The sequence below is a fragment of the Cyclopterus lumpus genome, chromosome 22 (genome assembly GCF_009769545.1).
Source record: "Cyclopterus lumpus isolate fCycLum1 chromosome 22, fCycLum1.pri, whole genome shotgun sequence".
Classification (NCBI taxonomy): Eukaryota; Metazoa; Chordata; class Actinopteri; order Perciformes; family Cyclopteridae; genus Cyclopterus; species Cyclopterus lumpus.
The window spans coordinates 22,510,532-22,531,805 of NC_046987.1; the positions used below are offsets into that span (position 1 = coordinate 22,510,532).

At 44.8% G+C, this 21,274-nt stretch overlaps 2 protein-coding genes across 3 annotated transcripts in view; both read left to right on the forward strand.

The window, feature by feature from the left end:
- Positions 1-9,125, forward strand: part of pgrmc2 (progesterone receptor membrane component 2) — an 11,408-nt gene extending 2,283 nt beyond the window's left edge. Inside the window, exons 2-4 of one of the 2 annotated variants that reach the window (XM_034562890.1) lie at positions 1-371; positions 6,112-6,305; positions 6,368-7,841. The exon at positions 1-371 is cut by the window's left edge and continues 29 nt beyond it. In XM_034562890.1, coding sequence (XP_034418781.1) covers positions 17-371; positions 6,112-6,290 — 534 coding nt within the window. In that variant the 5' untranslated portion in view covers positions 1-16 and the 3' untranslated portion in view covers positions 6,291-6,305; positions 6,368-7,841. Of the gene's footprint in view, positions 372-6,111; positions 6,306-6,367; positions 7,842-8,075 lie in introns of those variants that run through there. The other variant, XM_034562889.1, reaches the window with a different exon arrangement.
- A 1,324-nt stretch (positions 9,126-10,449) lies between these two features.
- Positions 10,450-20,586, forward strand: asmt2 (acetylserotonin O-methyltransferase 2). The gene is made up of 9 exons (XM_034562876.1): positions 10,450-10,637; positions 10,842-10,925; positions 11,660-11,834; positions 12,255-12,384; positions 12,847-12,925; positions 15,089-15,197; positions 15,543-15,680; positions 16,432-16,554; positions 19,633-20,586. Exons 2-9 carry the CDS (start codon positions 10,845-10,847, stop codon positions 19,842-19,844), a joined length of 1,047 nt encoding a protein of 348 aa, XP_034418767.1. The 5' UTR covers positions 10,450-10,637; positions 10,842-10,844; the 3' UTR covers positions 19,845-20,586.
- Positions 20,587-21,274: the final 688 nt, after the last annotated feature.

The window sequence follows — 21,274 nt, forward strand, 5'->3', positions numbered from 1 at the left end:
TAAACCGGAGAGCAGCATGGCGGCCGACGGAGACAGCGCGAGCGGAGCAGCGGACGCGAGCGGCGGCGGCCCGGGGCCCTCGGGCCCGGCGGAGGAGGCGGACGGGCTCGGCCTCGGCGCGGTGCTGCTGAACGCCGGGCTGCTGGTGCTGCTGGCGGCGGCCTGCGTGGCGGCGTACCGGCGGTGGGGCGTGCGGCTCGCGGCCGCCGCGGCCCAGGGCGACGAGGCCTCGGCGCTGCCCAAGATGAGGAGACGGGACTTCTCCCTGCAGCAGCTGCGGGGCTACGACGGGCTGCGGGACCCGCGCATCCTCATGGCCGTCAACATGAAGGTGTTCGACGTCACCAGCGGAAGGAAGTTCTACGGGAAAGGTGAGTACGCGGGTCCGGTGGTGGAGCTCCGAGAGCCGGGTGGAGGCGTGGACGCGTCCCGCTCGCTGGGAGTCGGTCCCGGACAAAACATGTACGCTTAGCTTAGCTTAGCATAGGCTGTGTTAATGAACGGGAGAGCTAGCCGCGAGCTAACTAGCGCTGCTGAGAGGGTTGAGAAGGACACTGGACATGTGCAACTTTTTAAAAGTTAAACCTGGAGGGTTTAAACCTGGACGTGCACGCGTGTGAACCCGCTGGACGTGCACGCGTGTGAACCCGCTGGACGTGCACGCCCGCTCTGCTTGTTTACTCTCACATCGCCGCGCACGAGAATATTCACACGTTTTGCTCCGTAAATATTATAAAAGCATCTTACAGAAAGCAAAGCAGAAAATATGTGTTGTGTTGTGGAGAGCACACCTTCATGTTTACTTCATGTTTACGTCATGTTTACTTCCACAGAGCACATACACCTTCATGTTTACGTCATGTTTACTTCCACAGAGCACACACACCTTCATGTTTACGTCATGTTTACTTCATGTTTACGTCATGTTTACTTCCACAGAGCACATACACCTTCATGTTTACGTCATGTTTACTTCCACAAAGCACACACACCTTCATGTTTACGTCATGTTTACTTCCACAAAGCACACACACCTTCATGTTTACTTCATGTTTACTTCCACAAAGCACACACACCTTCATGTTTACTTCCACAGAGCACACACACCTTCATGTTTACGTCATGTTTACTTCCACAGAGCACACACACCTTCATGTTTACTTCATATTTACTTCCACAAAGCACACACACCTTCATGTTTACTTCCACAGAGCACACACACCTTCATGTTTACGTCATGTTTACTTCCACAGAGCACACACACCTTCATGTTTACGTCATGTTTACTTCCACAGAGCACACACACCTTCATGTTTACTTCATATTTACTTCCACAAAGCACACACACCTTCATGTTTACTTCATATTTACTTCCACAGAGCACACACACCTTCATGTTTACTTCATATTTACTTCCACAGAGCACACACACCTTCATGTTTACTTCATATTTACTTCCTCAGAGCAGTGCTTCAGTCTAGTTCCTGCAGGCCCCCCAATAAAGTATAATTATTCATGCAGCATTCCCAGCAGTCTGCTACTCGACTCCACCGAGCCCAGTAGGCCCGGTTCAGACGGGGTCGCCCGAGGCCACGTCGTAACCGTCGAGGCGGTCTGGTTTATCTGGTCTGGTTTATCTCGGTGGACTTCAGGCTGGGAGGGTTTGTTGTGTAGCTCAGTCAGCTGACAGGAGAAAGTCTCTGGTGAGTTGTTTTGATCGGTTATGAACAATGAACTCCATCTCATGTCGGTTCTGTGTTTTGGTGCTCGTGTTCCAGCTGGAGGTTGTTTCTTCTGTTGCTCACACAAAGACGGCCTGCAGGGTCTCACATGCTGGTCAGATGGTGGTCAGATGGTGGTGGTGATCGGAGGGTTCTTCTGGAGCAAAATGAGTTTCAAAACATCCGGGAGGCTCTGGGCGTTTGAGTGTTTTATGAGGTGAATGTGTTGGTGGAAGATAATTAAATTTCACAAAAATACCCGCTCTCCTGAGAGGGCTCTACAATCTGTACACATATGACCTCTCTGACCTTTGGGAGAAAAAGAGCAGAAAGCTCAGAGAGAAACAGGAGGCTCCTCTATCAGGATGGACAGAAGTACAATAGATGTCATGTGACTAGAAGTACAATAGACATATAACAGAGTTATAACACATTCAATGCCCATGACGTGATGATTCATATCATGAGTCGTGTAGATGAAGTTCTGGGACACCGAGAGCTGGACAGGAAGTAATGTAGAGACGCGAGAATGTCGTCAGAGTTTTTAAATCTGCACACTTTTTGAAGACATTGGTGACGATGTTGTGTTTAATCCGGCGTTTAAAAGTTATATTTTGCCAGTTTATCGTTACATATCCACAAAGAAATGTAGACGTTATGGAAAGAACTCTTCAAAGGTTCAGCTTTAAAAACGTTCTGCTGTGGTTCCTTATTGGTTAGTTACAATACGTTCCTTTAATAATAGATTATTAGAGGGGTCAGGCTGCTCGATTATGGCCAAAATCATGATTCATGCATTCTTCAGTGAGGTACTGTTAGCTTTAGCCTTCGTGCATTCTTCAGTGAGGTACTGTTAGCTTTAGCCTTCATGCATTCTTCAGTGAGGTACTGTTAGCTTTAGCCTTCGTGCATTCTTCAGTGAGGTACTGTTAGCTTTAGCCTTCATGCATTCTTCAGTGAGGTACTGTTAGCTTTAGCCTTCGTGCATTCTTCAGTGAGGTACCATTAGCTTTAGCCTTCGTGCATTCTTCAGTGAGGTACTGTTAGCTTTAGCCTTCATGCATTCTTCAGTGAGGTACTGTTAGCTTTAGCCTTCGTGCATTCTTCAGTGAGGTACCATTAGCTTTAGCCTTCATGGATTCTTCAGTGAGGTACCGTTAGCTTTAGCCTTCGTGCATTCTTCATTGAGGTACTGTTAGCTTTAGCCTTCATGCATTCTTCAGTGAGGTACTGTTAGCTTTAGCCTTCATGCATTCTTCAGTGAGGTACTGTTAGCTTTAGCCTTCATGCATTCTTCAGTGAGGTACTGTTAGCTTTAGCCTTCATGCATTCTTCAGTGAGGTACTGTTAGCTTTAGCCTTCATGCATTCTTCAGTGAGGTACCGTTAGCTTTAGCCTTCATGCATTCTTCAGTGAGGTACCGTTAGCTTTAGCATTCGTGCATTCTTCAGTGAGGTACCGTTAGCTTTAGCCTTCATGCATTCTTCAGTGAGGTACTGTTAGCTTTAGCCTTCGTGCATTCTTCAGTGAGGTACCGTTAGCTTTAGCCTTCGTGCATTCTTCAGTGAGGTACCGTTAGCTTTAGCCTTCATGCATTCTTCAGTGAGGTAATGTTAGCTTTAGCCTTCATGCATTATTCAGTGAGGTACTGTTAGCTTTAGCCTTCATGCATTCTTCAGTGAGGTACTGTTAGCTTTAGCCTTCATGCATTCTTCAGTGAGGTACCGTTAGCTTTAGCCTTCATGCATTCTTCAGTGAGGTACCGTTAGCTTTAGCATTCGTGCATTCTTCAGTGAGGTACCGTTAGCTTTAGCCTTCGTGCATTCTTCAGTGAGGTACCGTTAGCTTTAGCCTTCGTGCATTCTTCAGTGAGGTACAGTTAGCTTTAGCCTTCGTGCATTCTTCAGTGAGGTACTGTTAGCTTTAGCCTTCATGCATTCTTCAGTGAGGTACTGTTAGCTTTAGCCTTCATGCATTATTCAGTGAGGTACTGTTAGCTTTAGCCTTCATGCATTCTTCAGTGAGGTACTGTTAGCTTTAGCCTTCATGCATTCTTCAGTGAGGTACCGTTAGCTTTAGCCTTCATGCATTCTTCAGTGAGGTACCGTTAGCTTTAGCATTCATGCATTCTTCAGTGAGGTACCGTTAGCTTTAGCCTTCATGCATTCTTCAGTGAGGTACCGTTAGCTTTAGCATTCATGCATTCTTCAGTGAGGTACCGTTAGCTTTAGCCTTCATGCATTCTTCAGTGAGGTACCGTTAGCTTTAGCCTTCATGGATTCTTCAGTGAGGTACCGTTAGCTTTAGCCTTCATGCATTCTTCAGTGAGGTACCGTTAGCTTTAGCATTCATGCATTCTTCAGTGAGGTACCGTTAGCTTTAGCCTTCATGCATTCTTCAGTGAGGTACCGTTAGCTTTAGCATTCATGCATTCTTCAGTGAGGTACCGTTAGCTTTAGCCTTCATGCATTCTTCAGTGAGGTACCGTTAGCTTTAGCCTTCATGGATTCTTCAGTGAGGTACCGTTAGCTTTAGCCTTCATGCTACACTGTTTTGTGGTGATTGTCCTGTTGTTGAACACGTTAGTTGTGTTGCTATGCGCCGCAGACACAACTCTAACCCACTCGGTGCACGTGATTTGTTCTTGGTTAACATCAATTTCCGTAAATCCAAAAACCTCCCAGACAACAGATGATGATCCTATCGAGGGACTAGCTCCTCGCCTTCTGCTCCTGACCTTTGACCTTTCACACGACACCCGGTACCTCTGCTCTCTGTTCAGTTGTCTCTCTCCTACTAACCGGAGTCGACTGCAGACACCTCCCATCTCGTTCTCCGTTAGTCGAGGAAGCGCTTGATTTGATTTCCTAGAGCAGCATTTTAAATCTCAATATCTCCGACGATCATGTTGTTTAATCGTGGCAGCCAAAATCGTGATCGTGATTAAAATTATTATTATTATTATTAATTGAGAGAGGGGTGCAAAATGTCAGGAAATTGTGAAACGTGTTCGTTATTATGATTTTCCTGCAATGTATTTATCATATTTCCTCTCGTTTATGCAACTTATTGAAAAGAAGCCGGTCTACACGCTAGATTCTTCTTCTTCATTATTATTATTATTATTGTTGTTGTCACAGGATCAGAGTTCTGACCCGTTGCAGCAGAAGATCATCACACGAGCAGCTGGAACCAGGAGCTTAACTATAATAATAAATCAGACTAGTTTAGCTTCATGTAGGTGACGATCTGCAGTTCTAGTAATAAATCCTGGTTTGTTCTTTTGAGGGAAAAGAAAAGTGCTCAACTCGAGTGCTTTCCTTATCGGCCGTCTTCAAGGTCACATGACAAGGAACCTCATTAATAAACTGTGAAACAAGGAACCTCCCTAGGGGGCGCTGTGACAATGTGAACATATACATGCACCACGTGTCTCTACGTGAAGTGTAGACCACGTTGTGTACATTACATGTAAAAAAAGTGATGCAAGAAATTAGCCCTGTCTTGGATGTGAACGCGGGTCTCTGGGTCTCTGGGCGAACACTTATTATGTTGAGCTACCAATGAGATGAGAAACCTTCATCGTTTTACCAATTTTCAATGTGTCTTCATGTAAATGTGTTCAGGCCTTGACTGGCAGCATGCGTGATTATTTTTGGAAGGATTGGATCAGTTAAAGCAAAACACAGAAAGTGTCCGTTTACTGGGGTCCAATAACAAGTGAAAAGTCACCATTCTAATAACTAATCATCCTTCAGGCCTTCAGGTCGGAGTAGTTCTGTGGGAAGAGTCCGTAAATGTATAACGGCAAAAAAAGACAATCAAGCAAAATACGGCAAAAACTGCCAATTTTGGCGAATTATTGTAGCGCCCCCTATTGTTCTAATCGCACGTAATTGTTTTAGCATGTTACAGGATGCAATGTGCACATATCCTGCAAGTTTTGAGTGATTAGTCCAAATAGTGTTGAAGTTATGAGCATTGAAAAACAAGACACGCCCCTAAGAGGTTCATTGGTTCATATATCCTTACCACAATGAGATATCAAAAAACTGTTGACACATTGCAGGTCATCTGGCTTCAATTATGAGCGATAGAAATGTTGGTATTAATCGGACGCAGCGTGTAGGAAAAGTGGCCAATTATGTATTTTTCTTAAAATTCTAAATGGTGGAAAATCTAAGTAGGCGGAGCTTAGGCTTTTTGTGGAGCATTTTATATATAGTGTCCACTTGAGTTATTACTGCTGCGACAATGGAGTGTGATATGTTCTGTGTTGGGGGAGAACATGGAACACCACATTTCTGCTTTTGAGAATAAACAATATACAAAAGAAGCGAAGCAGGAACCGGACCCCACTGGAGGTTCTGACCCGTGCCTTTCTCCCCAGACGGTCCTTACGGCATCTTCGCGGGCCGGGATGCTTCTCGAGGCCTGGCCACCTTCTGCCTGGAGAAGGACGCCCTGAGGGACGAGTACGACGACCTGTCGGACCTCAACGCCGTGCAGATGGAGAGCGTGAGGGAGTGGGAGATGCAGTTCATGGGTAGGAGGAGCCGAGTCACATAGTCTGTTTAATGTTACATATTCATCTTGTAATGTGTTCATATGAACCACCACGCTGTCTTTAGTCTGTTTAATGTTACATATTCATCTTGTAATGTGTTCATATGAACCACCACGCTGTCTTTAGTCTGTTTAATGTTACATATTCATCTTGTAATGTGTTCATATGAACCACCACGCTGTCTTTAGTCTGTTTAATGTTACATATTCATCTTGTAATGTGTTCATATGAACCACCACGCTGTCTTTAGTCTGTTTAATGTTACATATTCATCTTGTAATGTGTTCATATGAACCACCACGCTGTCTTTAGTCTGTTTAATGTTACATATTCATCTTGTAATGTGTTCATATGAACCACCACGCTGTCTTTAGTCTGTTTAATGTTACATATTCATCTTGTAATGTGTTCATATGAACCACCACGCTGTCTTTAGTCTGTTTAATGTTACATATTCATCTTGTAATGTGTTCATATGAACCACCACGCTGTCTTTAGTCTGTTTAATGTTACATATTCATCTTGTAATGTGTTCATATGAACCACCACGCTGTCTTTAGTCTGTTTAATGTTACATATTCATCTTGTAATGTGTTCATATGAACCACCACGCTGTCTTTAGTCTGTTTAATGTTACATATTCATCTTGTAATGTGTTCATATGAACCACCACGCTGTCTTTAGTCTGTTTAATGTTACATATTCATCTTTTAATGTTACAATGTGTTCATATGAACCATCTTTAGTCTGTTTAACGTTACATATTCATCTTTTAATGTTACAATGTGTTCATATGAACCATCTTTAGTCTGTTTAACGTTACATATTCATCTTGTAATGTTACAATGTGTTCATATGAACCATCTTTAGTCTGTTTAATGTTACATATTCATCTTTGAATGTGTTCATATGAACCACCACGCTGTCTTTAGTCTGTTTAATGTTACATATTCATCTTTGAATGTGTTCATATGAACCACCACGCTGTCTTTAGTCTGTTTAATGTTACATATTCATCTTGTAATGTGTTCATATGAACCACCACGCTGTCTTTAGTCTGTTTAATGTTACATATTCATCTTTGAATGTGTTCATATGAACCACCACGCTGTCTTTAGTCTGTTTAATGTTACATATTCATCTTTGAATGTGTTCATATGAACCACCACGCTGTCTTTAGTCTGTTTCACGTTACATATTAATCTTTTAATGTTACAATGTGTTCATATGAACCATCTTTAGTCTGTTTCACGTTACATATTAATCTTTTAATGTTACAATGTGTTCATATGAACCATCTTTAGTCTGTTTAACGTTACATATTCATCTTTTAATGTTACAATGTGTTCATATGAACCACCACGCTGTCTTTAGTCTGTTTCACGTTGCCGTGCCAACGTGTGAGTTTAAGACGAGGACTTTAAAGCTCAGAGGATCTTTATAAGATTAAATGCTCAGGGAGTTCAGGACCAGGTTCACTCTTCTGGTTATGTTTTTATTTTCACTGCTAAATTAATGAATGCATCAATCACACATTTTACTTTAAACTTTACTATCATTTTAGATTTTTTTTTAAATATATATATATATACTGTATATAATGTTTTCAACATTGAGTATTCATTTATATTTTTCTTTTTTTCCCAAGCACAGATTAACTTGTTCTGATTTTTATTTGTATAACTGGTGATTTTTTTTATTTAAATAACAAATTAATTCATAATTAAATACTATTTTCTTTAATCTCGAGCATCATTGTATCTTTTTTTAAAACGTTGTCGTTCCAGAAAAATACGACTACGTGGGGCGGTTGTTGAAGCCGGGCGACGAGCCGTCGGAGTACACGGACGAGGAGGACGTCAAAGACCACCTGAAGCACGACTGACCCCCCAACCCAGACCACCACAATGACCCCCAAACGACTCTCCACCGCCGGAGTCTGTCCAATGGCTGTAGTGGACTCAAGCCCCTCCCCCAAGAGGACCACCAACAGGAAGCGGACACATTGGATGAGGGCTTTTTCTTTTTTAAAGGGCAGAACCGAGGAGGAGGAGGAGGAGGAGGAGGAGGAGGAGGTGCCATTTAGATGTATTTGAAACAAAGCCACAGCATATTTTAGTCATTTCTCCAGAAGGGGGGTGTGGGGGGGTCATTGGTCGAGGATCATCAGTGGATCGGGAAACGGATTTGTCTTCTAGTTTTTTTATCTCCGGTCTCGTCACATCGCACCTGAAACTGCTTCAGCTTGGGACGGCTTGTCAATCAATCGATCGCTCAATGAATGGATGGTTCTGGCCTGGAGGGGCCGTAGAGCTGCACTACTCGTTCTCCCTGTTGTCACCGTGTGTCTGTTGAGTAGCACGGAGGGAGGGACTCGTTTTATTTTGAAATGTATTTTTATTTTTCGGATGGGCTCGAGGGGGAGGGGAAGGGGGGGGTCAAAGGCCGTTGCCATAGAAACCTGTTTGATCGCGTCTCAGACGGACAAGAATCCCGATCGGGAACTCAAAGGGAAGCGGGGGAGGCGGTCCTGGTGGATCCGGTCCTGGTGGATCCGGTCCTGGTGGATCCGGTCCTGGTGGATCCACTGTTTACACGCGGGGAGAGAACATGGTCCAAGTATTATTGTGCCTTATTTAGTTTGTATGGGGGGCGTGTTTGAGAAGAGGGGGGGCGTGTTTAAGGGGGCGGGGGGGTTAAGTAGGCCTACGTCACATCGCCCCGCGTCAGACTGTAAATACACCGTATGAATTACTCAGTGTTACTGCCATATTTATGTAGTCATGAACTCCAGATATGTTTAATACCACGTCGCATCGGCCAAACCCCAAAACCCCCCATGGTTTAAGTTCTCCTTCTTTGTTTTGGTTCTAAGCCCCCCTCGCCCCCCCACCCCGTTATAGGGAAACAGAAAACCCAACAACAACAACAACAACAACAACAACAAAAGGAGTTGCAATGAGCTGCAGGCGGACCGGGAGCTCTTGGGACTTGAGTTCAGAGACGTTGCTTATCCTGTAAATATATATCTATCATTTTATTAAAGCATGTGCAACAACTAAAGTGAGCTATGCCGAATTCCCACCACGTTGTGTATTTAAATGTTTGTGTGTGTGTGTGTGTGTGTGTGTGTGCGCGTGTGTGTGTGTGTGACAGGCAGGAAGGGATTTGTTCATGCATAATAAATCGATTTGGTTAATAATTGACGACGTCTGGAGTTTATTGTTCATTAAGATGTTCACAGGGAGCAACTTTAATGTATAATACTGTGTTTATACATATATATATATATATATATATATATATATTATATTATATCGTGCAGCATTCTCGTTTTTCTCTGAACGTTCAGAAGATTCAGGAACCGAAAGCAGGAGGAAGGAAACAGGAATCTAGGAGGGAGGAAAAGGTTTTGAGAGTTATTTACTGCCGAGCATCATTAGATATGAATAAGTGAAAGTATTAGTATGTATTCATTGGGAAATAATATGCAGGTACCCATAAATACAGGGATAATTTAATGCAAAAATAAATAAAAAAGGAAAATAACTATATAGCTAAAAACATTCTGCGACATATTTAAATACTCAAAGGGAAAGAATATATAAATACAGAGTAATTAAATAAAATTAACCAATTGGGAGAACAGTTTAAATCAGGAATTTGGGGGTGTAATTAATAAAAAGATTATTAAGGAATTATATTAAATTAAAAGTTGTAAAAAACAGGTAATTAATCATTTACAAACAGGCATAATAATGAAATACAGTAAATTCTGTATCTACATTTATTAAACTAAAGGATGTGATATAAAAGGTTGCCTATTTATAAATTTAAATTATAAAATGATAAACCAATATTAAGTTAATATAGCTTAATCAGGGGCAAGAGAACATAAAATATATATTTATTTTGACACAGAATTGGAATGGCTTGTCTCCTGCCAGTTTATATTATATATTTTTTTTTTATTATTGTGATGTTATTATTCCCTCTGATCACTGCGCAGCTCGACAGCGCCCCCACTGGGGCTGCGGATGATCCCGGAACTTCACCATCTCACACAAATATATTGCTGTGTGAGTGTACGCGCGCGCAAGTGTGACAATACAAGCATACGTGCACGCGCGCATGTGCGCGTGAAGCGATACTAGTCGCTGATCTTATCGGCCATCCCAGCAGCGAGAAGCCGAAGGAGGACCCTCATCAAGGGGCAAAGGTCCATGCCCCGGCGACCATTTCAGTCCCGTGCTCCTGAACGCACCACCGACATCTTGGAAAACTCCAATAATAAAATATCGTTCCTCGGGACCGGATCCGGTTAGCTGCTTCTCTTCATACGACACCGCGTGAGTGATGGTCCGAGATGGATGCAGTGATGCATTAATTAATCAATGCATCCATCAATGCATTGATGGATGCATTGATCAACGCATCCATCAACGCAGTGATGCATTGATCAATGCATCCATCAACGCATCCATCAATGCATTGATGGATGCATTGATTAATTAATGCATCACTGCATCAGTGCATTGATTTGTGATGTGCAGGTCATGGCAGAGCACCTGTCCCAGAGTGAGCTGGACTACCCGTTCAAACTTCTGGAGTATTTCAACGGCTTCAGGGTCTCAAAGGTAACGGTTCTGATGGTTCTGATGGTTCTGATGGTTCTGATGGTTCTGATGGTTCTGATGGTTCTGATTGTTCTCACTACACTTGGACCGTCTATGTGTGTCTGTGTGTATATATATATATATATATATATATATATATATATGTATATGTATATATATATATATATATATGTATATATATATGTATATATATATATATATGTATATATATATATATATATATATATATATATATATATATGTATATATATATATGTATATACTCTACCAGGAGTGTTTCCACATCCCGGGCGACCCTGAGGGGTGTGCCAGTGGAGGATATATGTGCTGCGGCCTCATGGGCATCGCCGAGCACGTTCACCAGAGACTACAGGGTGAACGTTGCTCCCCCTCACCCACTGGGGGGGGTTCTTCGTCCAGATTCCTCTACTTGATCCATACGAGGTGGGCTCCTTGGGGTTTCCTCGTGACTCTGTTGATATAAGTCATCCAGTGCTGAAGCACCGCCTCTGGCGGTCAGGAAGGATGAAATAGAAATACATATACACACACACACATATAGACGGTCCAATGTCATGAAATACAGCAAAACATTTTTTTTTTTATTTTATGAAAAAATCTTGATTAATAATTTTAACTAGAAGTGTTAACGTCACTGTTGAAGTTCCCCTCCTGGCCTCACGGGGGCGCTAGAGGGCCCGTCCTCTCTAAACGACCACCTTCTGCTCCTCCAGGTGATATTCTCGGCCTGTGAGCTGGGGGTGTTCGACCTCCTGCTGGGGGCCCCGGGGCCCCTCAGCGCACGCCATGTGGCCCACGAGCTCCGCACCAGTGTGGACGGCATGGAGCGGCTGCTGGACGCACTGGTGGGCATGGAGGTGCTGGAGGTGGAGCCTGCAGAGGGGACAGGTGAGGGGGAGGAGCCTGCAGAGGGGACAGGTGAGGGGGAGGAGCCTGCAGAGGGGACAGGTGAGGAGGAGGAGCCTGCAGAGGGGACAGGAGATGATACGTATATATATGTATATAAACATACATACATATTTGTAAACGCTGCGCTGTGTCTTCCTGGTGGAAGCTCTCTACAGCAGCAGTGACGTGGCTAACCTATATATATATATAAATATACGTATATATATATACATATGTATATATATAAATATATATATATATGTATATATATATATACATACATATATACATATACATATGTATATATATACATATGTATATGTTTATATATATGTATATATATGTATAATATATATATATATATATACATACGTATATATATATATATATATATATATGTGTATGTATATATTTATATAGCCCTGTACAGCAGCAGTGACGTGGCCAACCTCTACCTGGCCAGAGGCAGCAGCAAGTCTCTGCACCACATGATGACGTACCAGAACCAGACCGTGTACCCGCTTTGGACCCACTTAGGGGACGCCGTCAGGTCAGTGAACGCACCACCTCTTTGTTCCCTTTAGTCTCAATATTTATATTCATATTAGAGCGTTACCTTCAACAACGAGCTGAACAATCATGCTTCTAATAGAAAAAGTATAATAATAATTACATTTTATTCATAATTCTAAAACAAATAATCCAATTTATTTGACCTGAATAGTTTGATATAAGATACATTTCAGTGGAACTACTGTTTTAGAAAAGTTTATAAAGTGCATGTAATCATAACTGTCAGATCTAAACCACGTTTGGCTTCTCTGGCTTCACAGGGGTCAAGGGTCAACACCCAGAGACTGAACAGTTCATTAAAGTGTTATAACAACTACATGTGTAACCACCGCCTGTATAAATATTAATGTTTAGATTCAGACTTTAGATGATTTAGATTAATGTCCCATCAGAGAGTGGAACATTAACAAAAGAACAATCACCATGTTTCCTTCTGCAGGGAAGGAAGGAACCAGAATGAAAAGACCTTTGGCCTTCAGCCAGAGGATCCCTTCCAGGCCGTCTACAGGTCGGATGATGTGGATAAATTTATAGGATTTTATCTCAACCGCAACGCGTCTATCACAACACGTCTATCGCAACCGCAAAGCGTCTATCGCAACGCGTCTATCGCAACACGTCTATCGCAACCGCAACACGTCTATCGCAACACGTCTATCGCAACCGCAACACGTCTATCGCAACCGCAACACGTCTATCGCAACACGTCTATCGCAACCGCAACACGTCTATCGCAACACGTCTATCGCAACCGCAACACGTCTATCGCAACCGCAACACGTCTATCGCAACACGTCTATCGCAACCGCAACACGTCTATCGCAACACGTCTATCGCAACCGCAACACGTCTATCGCAACCGCAACACGTCTATCGCAACACGTCTATCGCAACCGCAACATGTCTATCGCAACCGCAACGCGTCTATCGCAACACGTCGATCGCAACCGCAACACGTCTATCGCAACACGTCTATCGCAACCGCAACATGTCTATCGCAACACGTCGATCGCAACCGCAACACGTCTATCGCAACACGTCTATCGCAACCGCAACGCGTCTATCGCAACACGTCGATCGCAACCGCAACACGTCTATCGCAACACGTCTATTGCAACCACAACACGTCTATCGCAACACGTCTATCGCAACCGCAACACGTCTATCGCAACGCGTCTAACGCAACACGTCTATCGCAACCGCAACACGTCTATCGCAACACGTCTATCGCAACCGCAACATGTCTATCGCAACCGCAACGCGTCTATCGCAACACGTCGATCGCAACCGCAACACGTCTATCGCAACGCGTCTATCGCAACGCGTCTATCGCAACACGTCTATCGCAACCGCAACACGTCTATCACAACACGTCTATCGCAACCGCAACGCGTCTATCGCAACACGTCTATCGCAACCGCAATGAGTCTATCGCAACACGTCTATCGCAACCGCAACACGTCTATCGCAACACGTCTATCGCAACCGCAACACGTCTATCGCAACCGCAACATGTCTATCGCAACACGTCTATCGCAACCGCAACACGTCTATCGCAACACGTCTATCGCAACCGCAACACGTCTATCGCAACACGTCTATCGCAACCGCAACGCGTCTATCGCAACACGTCGATCGCAACCGCAACGCGTCTATCGCAACGCGTCTATCGCAACGCGTCTATCGCAACACGTCTATCGCAACCGCAACACGTCTATCGCAACACGTCTATCGCAACCGCAACGCGTCTATCGCAACACGTCTATCGCAACACGTCTATCGCAACCGCAACACGTCTATCGCAACGCGTCGATCGCAACCACAACGCGTTGATCGCAACGCGTCTATCGCAATCGCAACGCGTCGATCGCAACGCGTCGATCGCAACGCGTCGATCGCAACGCGTCTATCGCAACACGTCTATCGCAACACGTCTATCGCAACCGCAACACGTCTATCGCAACGCGTCGAACGCAACCACAACGCGTTGATCGCAACGCGTCTATCGCAATCGCAACGCGTCGATCGCAACGCGTCGATCGCAACGCGTCGATCGCAACGCGTCGATCGCAACGCGTCGATCGCAACGCGTCGATCGCAACGCGTCTATCGCAACCGCAACGCGTCTATCACAACACGTCTATCGCAACCGCAACACGTCTATCGCAACCGCAACGCGTCTATCGCAACCGCAACGCGTCTATCACAACACGTCTATCGCAACACGTCTATCGCAACCGCAACGCGTCTATCGCAACACGTCTATCGCAACGCGTCGATTGCAACGCGTCTATCGCAATCACAACGCGGCAATCACAACGCGTCTATCGCAACGCGCCGATCGCAACGCGGCGATCGCAACGCGCCGATCGCAACGCGCCGATCGCAACGCGCCGATCGCAACGCGCCGATCGCAACGCGCCGATCGCAACGCGCCGATCGCAACCGCAACGCGTCTATCGCAACGCGTCTATCGCAACGCGTCTATCGCAACGCGTCTATCGCAACGCGTCGACCGCAACGCGGCGACCGCAACGCGGCGACCGCAACGCGTCGCTATCTTATATGATTTTGATGCTTTTAGAAGACTATTTTCGATTCTTTATCGTGTAACTTCGGGACGTTGGGCGTGGACATCTTGAGTGTTTGGTGGTTCTGTGAACGTTTCCAGGTCGGAGGAGGAGATGCTGAAGTTCATGGGTCTGATGGACTCCTCGTGGATCCTCGATGGACACGACATCGCGACGGCCTTCGACCTCTCCTGCTTCCAGAAGATAGTGGACCTCGGAGGTGAGAGGGTGGACTATGAATATGTATTTATGTCTCATTGTCCAACAATTTTGCTTTTTTTGGCATTTTGACCCAATGAAATGATCAAATATATGAAATAAATCACGTTAACGGGAATGTTTTTGTCTAAATTCAAATCAAATATGATCTGTAGATTATTTACTCCTTTACATCAGCTAAATGTCTCTTTAAGTATTAAAACTGTGACTATTATACTATTAAATATATCATTAACTTATTATTACTTATGCATTCATGAACTATGAACAAATTATTATTATTAATATTAGATTTATTCATCTGAGGATTGATAGTGAAGCACTGACATGTCTGAATAACTCCCAGGGTGCACCGGGGCTCTGGCCCGTGAGATGGCGAAGGCGTACCCGTCCTCCAGCGTCTCCGTGCTCGACCTCCCGACGGTCGTCGACGCGGCAAAGAAATATTTCTCCCGGGAGAACGACGATGTCGTGTTCCACAGCGGTGAGTCGTTATTATCATTTTAATATCTCTAATGGTTCAAATTCAACACGTTTGACGGCAAATTATGCAAATAAAATGGATCCTATGGATTAAAGCTGGAATACATATAATATGTGCAGCATGTTAATAGTACAAGTTATTTGTGACTTTAAACATTATATTTAAATCATACATTCATGACCTTTTCTATCTTTCTCCTCATATCTATGTTGGAATATAACAGAAGACGAGTAGATGGATAGATCAAATGGATGTACCTTGTGTATTTGTACCTTGTGTATTTGTACTTTGTGTATTTGTACCTTGTGTATTTGTACCTTGTGTATTTGTACCTTGTGTATTTGTACTTTGTGTATTTGTACCTTGTGTATTTGTACCTTGTGTATTTGTACTTTGTGTATTTGTACCTTGTGTATTTGTACCTTGTGTATTTGTACTTTGTGTATTTGTACCTTGTGTATTTGTACCTTGTGTATTTGTACCTTGTGTATTTGTACTTTGTGTATTTGTACCTTGTGTATTTGTACCTTGTGTATTTGTACCTTGTCTGTATGAATTGTCCTCCTCGTAATACTAGATCTCTCCTACCGCCCCGAAGGTTATAATAGATTCATTATGTCTAACAGAGTCCTGTTAGAGGCTCTTCTGGAGCTCCACCTGGTCTTCATCTCTCTTCTGGAGCTCCACCTGGTCTTCATCTCTCTTCTGGAGCTCCACCTGGTCTTCATCTCTCTTCCTGGTGCTCCTGCAGGAGATTTCTTCCTCGGGGACGTTCCTCCAGCCGACCTGTACGTTCTGGCCCGGATCGTCCACGACTGGCCCGAAGAGAAGTGCCTCTCGCTGCTGAGGAAGCTCCACGACACCTGTAGACCAGGTGAGTTTAGAGGGTCACCTGTAGACCAGGTGAGTTTAGGGGGTCACCTGTAGACCAGGTGAGTTTAGAGGGTCACCTGTAGACCAGGTGAGTTTAGAGGGTCACCTGTAGACCAGGTGAGTTTAGAGGGTCACCTGTAGACCAGGTGAGTTTAGAGGGTCACCTGTAGACCAGGTGAGTTTAGAGGGTCACCTGTAGACCAGGTGAGTTTAGGGGGTCACCTGTAGACCAGGTGAGTTTAGAGGGTCACCTGTAGACCAGGTGAGTTTAGGGGGTCACCTGTAGACCAGGTGAGTTTAGAGGGTCACCTGTAGACCAGGTGAGTTTAGAGGGTCACCTGTAGACCAGGTGAGTTTAGAGGGTCACCTGTAGACCAGGTGAGTTTAGAGGGTCACCTGTAGACCAGGTGAGTTTAGGGGGTCACCTGTAGACCAGGTGAGTTTAGAGGGTCACCTGTAGACCAGGTGAGTTTAGGGGGTCACCTGTAGACCAGGTGAGTTTAGAGGGTCACCTGTAGACCAGGTGAGTTTAGAGGGTCACCTGTAGACCAGGTGAGTTTAGAGGGTCACCTGTAGACCAGGTGAGTTTAGAGGGTCACCTGTAGACCAGGTGAGTTTAGAGGGTCACCTGTAGACCAGGTGAGTTTAGAGGGTCACCTGTAGACCAGGTGAGTTTAGGGGGTCACCTGTAGACCAGGTGAGTTTAGAGGGTCACCTGTAGACCAGGTGAGTTTAGGGGGTCACCTGTAGACCAGGTGAGTTTAGAGGGTCACCTGTAGACCAGGTGAGTTTAGGGGGTCACCTGTAGACCAGGTGAGTTTAGAGGGTCACCTGTAGACCAGGTGAGTTTAGGGGGTCACCTGTAGACCAGGTGAGTTTAGGGGGTCACCTGTAGACCAGGTGAGTTTAGGGGGTCACCTGTAGACCAGGTGAGTTTAGAGGGTCACCTGTAGACCAGGTGAGTTTAGGGGGTCACCTGTAGACCAGGTGAGTTTAGAGGGTCACCTGTAGACCAGGTGAGTTTAGGGGGTCACCTGTAGACCAGGTGAGTTTAGGGGGTCACCTGTAGACCAGGTGAGTTTAGAGGGTCACCTGTAGACCAGGTGAGTTTAGGGGGTCACCTGTAGACCAGGTGAGTTTAGGGGGTCACCTGTAGACCAGGTGAGTTTAGAGGGTCACCTGTAGACCAGGTGAGTTTAGAGGGTCACCTGTAGACCAGGTGAGTTTAGGGGGTCACCTGTAGACCAGGTGAGTTTAGAGGGTCACCTGTAGACCAGGTGAGTTTAGGGGGTCACCTGTAGACCAGGTGAGTTTAGGGGGTCACCTGTAGACCAGGTGAGTTTAGGGGGTCACCTGTAGACCAGGTGAGTTTAGGGGGTCACCTGTAGACCAGGTGAGTTTAGAGGGTCACCTGTAGACCAGGTGAGTTTAGAGGGTCACCTGTATACCAGGTGAGTTTAGGGGGGTCACCTGTAGACCAGGTGAGTTTAGGGGGTCACCTGTAGACCAGGTGAGTTTAGAGGGTCACCTGTAGACCAGGTGAGTTTAGGGGGTCACCTGTAGACCAGGTGAGTTTAGGGGGTCACCTGTAGACCAGGTGAGTTTAGGGGGTCACCTGTAGACCAGGTGAGTTTAGAGGGTCACCTGTATACCAGGTGAGTTTAGGGGGGTCACCTGTAGACCAGGTGAGTTTAGGGGGTCACCTGTAGACCAGGTGAGTTTAGGGGGTCACCTGTAGACCAGGTGAGTTTAGAGGGTCACCTGTAGACCAGGTGAGTTTAGAGGGTCACCTGTAGACCAGGTGAGTTTAGAGGGTCACCTGTAGACCAGGTGAGTTTAGGGGGTCACCTGTAGACCAGGTGAGTTTAGAGGGTCACCTGTAGACCAGGTGAGTTTAGGGGGTCACCTGTAGACCAGGTGAGTTTAGGGGGTCACCTGTAGACCAGGTGAGTTTAGGGGGTCACCTGTAGACCAGGTGAGTTTAGAGGGTCACCTGTAGACCAGGTGAGTTTAGGGGGTCACCTGTAGACCAGGTGAGTTTAGGGGGTCACCTGTAGACCAGGTGAGTTTAGAGGGTCACCTGTAGACCAGGTGAGTTTAGGGGGTCACCTGTAGACCAGGTGAGTTTAGAGGGTCACCTGTAGACCAGGTGAGTTTAGAGGGTCACCTGTAGACCAGGTGAGTTTAGGGGGTCACCTGTAGACCAGGTGAGTTTAGGGGGTCACCTGTAGACCAGGTGAGTTTAGGGGGTCACCTGTAGACCAGGTGAGTTTAGAGGGTCACCTGTAGACCAGGTGAGTTTAGAGGGTCACCTGTAGACCAGGTGAGTTTAGGGGGTCACGTGTAGACCAGGTGAGTTTAGAGGGTCACCTGTAGACCAGGTGAGTTTAGGGGGTCACCTGTAGACCAGGTGAGTTTAGGGGGTCACCTGTAGACCAGGTGAGTTTAGAGGGTCACCTGTAGACCAGGTGAGTTTAGGGGGTCACCTGTAGACCAGGTGAGTTTAGAGGGTCACCTGTAGACCAGGTGAGTTTAGAGGGTCACCTGTAGACCAGGTGAGTTTAGGGGGTCACCTGTAGACCAGGTGAGTTTAGAGGGTCACCTGTAGACCAGGTGAGTTTAGGGGGTCACCTGTAGACCAGGTGAGTTTAGGGGGTCACCTGTAGACCAGGTGAGTTTAGGGGGTCACCTGTAGACCAGGTGAGTTTAGAGGGTCACCTGTATACCAGGTGAGTTTAGGGGGGTCACCTGTAGACCAGGTGAGTTTAGGGGGTCACCTGTAGACCAGGTGAGTTTAGAGGGTCACCTGTAGACCAGGTGAGTTTAGGGGGTCACCTGTAGACCAGGTGAGTTTAGGGGGTCACCTGTAGACCAGGTGAGTTTAGGGTGTCACCTGTAGACCAGGTGAGTTTAGAGGGTCACCTGTATACCAGGTGAGTTTAGGGGGGTCACCTGTAGACCAGGTGAGTTTAGGGGGTCACCTGTAGACCAGGTGAGTTTATAAATGTGTGTATTTTATATGTTATTATATAAATATTATTATAATATTAATATTATACTCTGTGTGTCCTCCCGGCAGGCGGCGGCGTCCTGCTGGTGGAGGCCATGCTGCTGGAGACCCGGCGGGGCCCCCTCATGGCTCAGATCTTCTCCCTGAACATGCTGGTGCAGATGGAGGGTCGCGAGCGCCCGCCGTCGGGCTACACCCGCCTCCTCAACGACGCCGGCTTCCACGACGTTCAGGTGTGCCGGACCGGCAAGTCCTACGACGCCATCCTGGCCGTGAGATGAGCGTCGACCCCGTCCGACGCTTCAAGGCCTTGGAAGGGTTTGAACCCAGTAAAGCTCCGTTTCCAGTCCCGTGCACATGGATTCCCAGTGTGTGTCAGACCCCAGTGATGCGTTCAGATGTCTCTAAAGAACCGGAGTGAAATGCTCATTAGTTTTCCCGCTGACGGTCAGATTAAAATATTAATTCCACTCTTACGTCTGCCCGCTCAAATTCGTTAGCTTAGCTTAGCATAACGACTGGAGACAGGTAGAAACAGCTAGCCACCAGCACATGTAATGACCTCTAATTAACATGTGATGTATCTTTGTTTTATACTAAAACTGAAGAGTAAATGAAGTTAAATGATCAATTATAGAAATGCATGAATATGGCGGTGCGGATGGTTTTTATTATTATTTTTCTAATCTTTTTTAAAAGTAAAAACGCCACCGTTGCCAGAGAGCATCTCTACATACTTTGTGTTTAATTATCCATAAATGGTAGAAGCATCCATAAAATTACATTTTAAAAGAATATATTGTCTATTTCATCCATTGAAAAGCATAAATCATATTTCTTTGATTTCAAATCAAAATACCTGCTGTGGTTGAATATTAATGTGTGTTCTTCATCTGGAGCCAGAGAAGCTTTACTGTGTTGTGATGTTATCCATATTCATCCTCATTTCAGCTCTGATATTGAACCAGACGAGCTGCGAATGCTAAATATCAAGACGTTTGATGGAAACCTATAAAAACGTTCCTTTCTGCTTGTTTCCTGTCCTGTGACCGTTCCATTAAACCAAAGACCCACTTCCTGTTTGTCCTTTGTGTTCGTTTATAATTAGAATCATTTAATGTGTTTTCATAGAAATATCTATCGCTACAGGAGGGAACACGATGGCCCATTGATGAAAGTATTATAATGGAGTATATGAGTAACTATCCCCATTTTAACTACATCTCAGAGGTAAATAGTGTACTTTTGACTCCACTACATTCTTAAAACAGTTATTAGTTACTTTGGAGAATCAGATTAATACATTATATATAAGTAATTATATGTAATATATATATATATATATATATATGAAAGCATGAAAAAATAAATAACATATATATAGTAATAATATACATAGTAATATTGTAAGATCATTCTTTACAGTTTTTAGAGACTATTTCCTAACTAAATATGTTTGTATTTATTTATGTGTTATTATTATTATTGAGATAACAAGACAAACAAGGCATTAGCCATAACCTTGACTGAAAAAATAATAAAGACATCAATTAAATTAAAACAACTTAAGATCATTCTTTAAACACCATATGCATTCTTATTAAGACAAACACAAACCATAAAAATGACTGAAATAAAACTAAAATAAAGATACATGAATACAAATAGGCTCCTCCTATGAATCGCCACCTTAACGTGGTGGAGGAGTTTG